The 2040-nt window shown below is 59.9% G+C and overlaps 1 protein-coding gene across 1 annotated transcript in view; it reads left to right on the top strand.

The window, feature by feature from the left end:
* Positions 1-2040, top strand: part of NPC1L1 (NPC1 like intracellular cholesterol transporter 1) — a 19532-nt gene that overhangs the window by 5469 nt on the left and 12023 nt on the right. The window contains exons 3-6 of the mRNA XM_032448848.1: positions 28-128; positions 979-1151; positions 1234-1362; positions 1744-1926. Coding sequence (XP_032304739.1) covers positions 28-128; positions 979-1151; positions 1234-1362; positions 1744-1926 — 586 coding nt within the window. The remainder of the gene's footprint in view (positions 1-27; positions 129-978; positions 1152-1233; positions 1363-1743; positions 1927-2040) is intronic.

Here is a 2040-nt window from a genome sequence, read left to right as displayed (position 1 = left end):
CCTGGCCCCACAACCCCCCCCCCAAAGCTCCCCACTCTCCTTTATGGACATCACGGCGCTGGAGATGAGCTGCATGGCCTCCTATGGGGGGCCCGTCTTCCCCTATATCGCCTTCGGGGGGTACCCAGGTCAGTGGGGCTGTGGGGTGGGGGGGGGTCATGGGGTGATGTGGGGTTATGGGGCGCTATGGGGTGATGTGGGGTACGATGGGCGCTGTGGGACTAGAGGTCGAGCCCTTAGAGATACACAATGGAGCCCTGTGTGGCCCAGTGGAACCCAATGGAACTCAATGAAACCCAATGAATCTCAATGGAACCCAATGGAACTCAATGGAACTCAATGGAACCCAATGGAACCCAATGGAACCCAATGGAACCCAATGGGACCCTATAGAACCCAATAGAACCCAATGGAACCCAATGGAACCCAATGGAACCCAATGGAACCCAATGGAACCCAATGGAACTCAATGGATCCCAATGGAACTCAATGGATCTCAATGGAACTCAATGGATCTCAATGGAACCCTATGGAACCCAATGGAACCCTTTGTGGCCCAATGGAGCCCAGTGGAACCCAGTGGTGCCTAATGGAACTTTATGTGGCCCAATGGAACCCTCTGTGGCCCTGTGGAACCCAAAGGAGCCCTTTGTAGCCCAATAGAACCCAATGGAGCTCTATGTGGCCCAGTGGAGCCCTTTGTGATCCTATGGAGCCCAGCAACACCCAATGGAACCCAATGGAACCCAATGGAACCCAATAGGACCCAATGGAACCCAATGGAACCCAATGGAACCCAATGGCACCCAATGGAACCCAATGGAACCCAATGGAACCCAATGGAACCCAATGGCACCCAATGGAACCCAATGGGTCCCAATGGGTCCCAATGGGTCCCAATGGAGCTCTATGGGTCCCAATGGATCCCAATGGATCCCAATGGCTCCCAATAGCACCCCATGTCCCCCTGTCCCGCAGGCTCAGAGTACACAGAGGCGGAGGCGCTGATTCTCACCTACTCCCTGAACAACTTCCCCCCCGGTGACCCCCGGCAGCGCTGGGTGCTGAGCTGGGAGGAGCGATTCCTGGAGGAGCTGCAGCGCTTCCAGAGCAAACACAGCTCCAACCTGAGCGTGTCCTACATGGCCGAGGTACCATGGGGGTCAATGGGGGGCAATGGGGGGCAATGGGGGGCAGCCGTGGGTCCTGCTGACCCCCCTGCCCCACACTCAGCGCTCGCTGGAGGACGAGCTGAGCCGCACCACGGCCCAGGACCTGCCCGTGTTCGCTGTCAGTTACCTGCTGGTGTTTGCTTACATCGCGCTGGCACTGGGGGAGTTCACGGCCTGGAGGAGGGTGTGGGTATGGAGTGGGGNGGGGGGCAATGGGGGTAAGGGGGTGTGGGTATGGAGTGGGGCGCTATGGGATGTATGGGATGGGGGTTGTGGGTATGGTGGGGGGCTTTATGGGGTATGTGGGTATTGTGTGGGTCTGTGGGGCACTATGGGGTGTGTGTGGGGCATGGCTATGGGTTCATGGCTGTGGGGTGTATGGGGTGCTGGCTGTAGGGCAGGTAGCTGTAGGTGCATGGCTATGGGGTTTGTAGCTATGGGTGGCTCTGGGCTGATGGCTGTGGGGTTTATGGTTTGGTGGCTGTGGGGTCGGTGGCCATGGGGCGCAGTGGGGTGCTATGGGGGGTTGTAGGGTGCAATGGGGCGGGTTGACCCCCTGCTGCCCCCTCAGGTGGAGTCGAAGGTGACGCTGGCGCTGGGCGGCATCGCGGTGGTGCTGGGCGCCGTCATGGCGGCCATGGGGCTCCTGGCGCTGCTGGGGCTCCCGTCGTCCCTCATCATCCTGGAGGTGGTTCCGTTCCTGGTTCTGGCTGTGGGTGCTGACAACATCTTCATCTTCGTGCAGGAGTATCAGGTGGGGGCACCCGTGGGTGCTGGGTACCCCGGGGGTGGGGGTCACTATGGGTTGGAGGGCACAGGGGTGCCCTGGGTCCCTGTTGGGTTCCTTTGGGCACTGGGGGTCCCTATG

The sequence above is a fragment of the Coturnix japonica genome, chromosome 22 (assembly GCF_001577835.2).
Source record: "Coturnix japonica isolate 7356 chromosome 22, Coturnix japonica 2.1, whole genome shotgun sequence".
NCBI lineage: Eukaryota > Metazoa > Chordata > Aves > Galliformes > Phasianidae > Coturnix > Coturnix japonica.
Note: the sequence above shows the minus strand (reverse complement) of the source record. Positions and strands in the feature narration are given on the sequence as shown.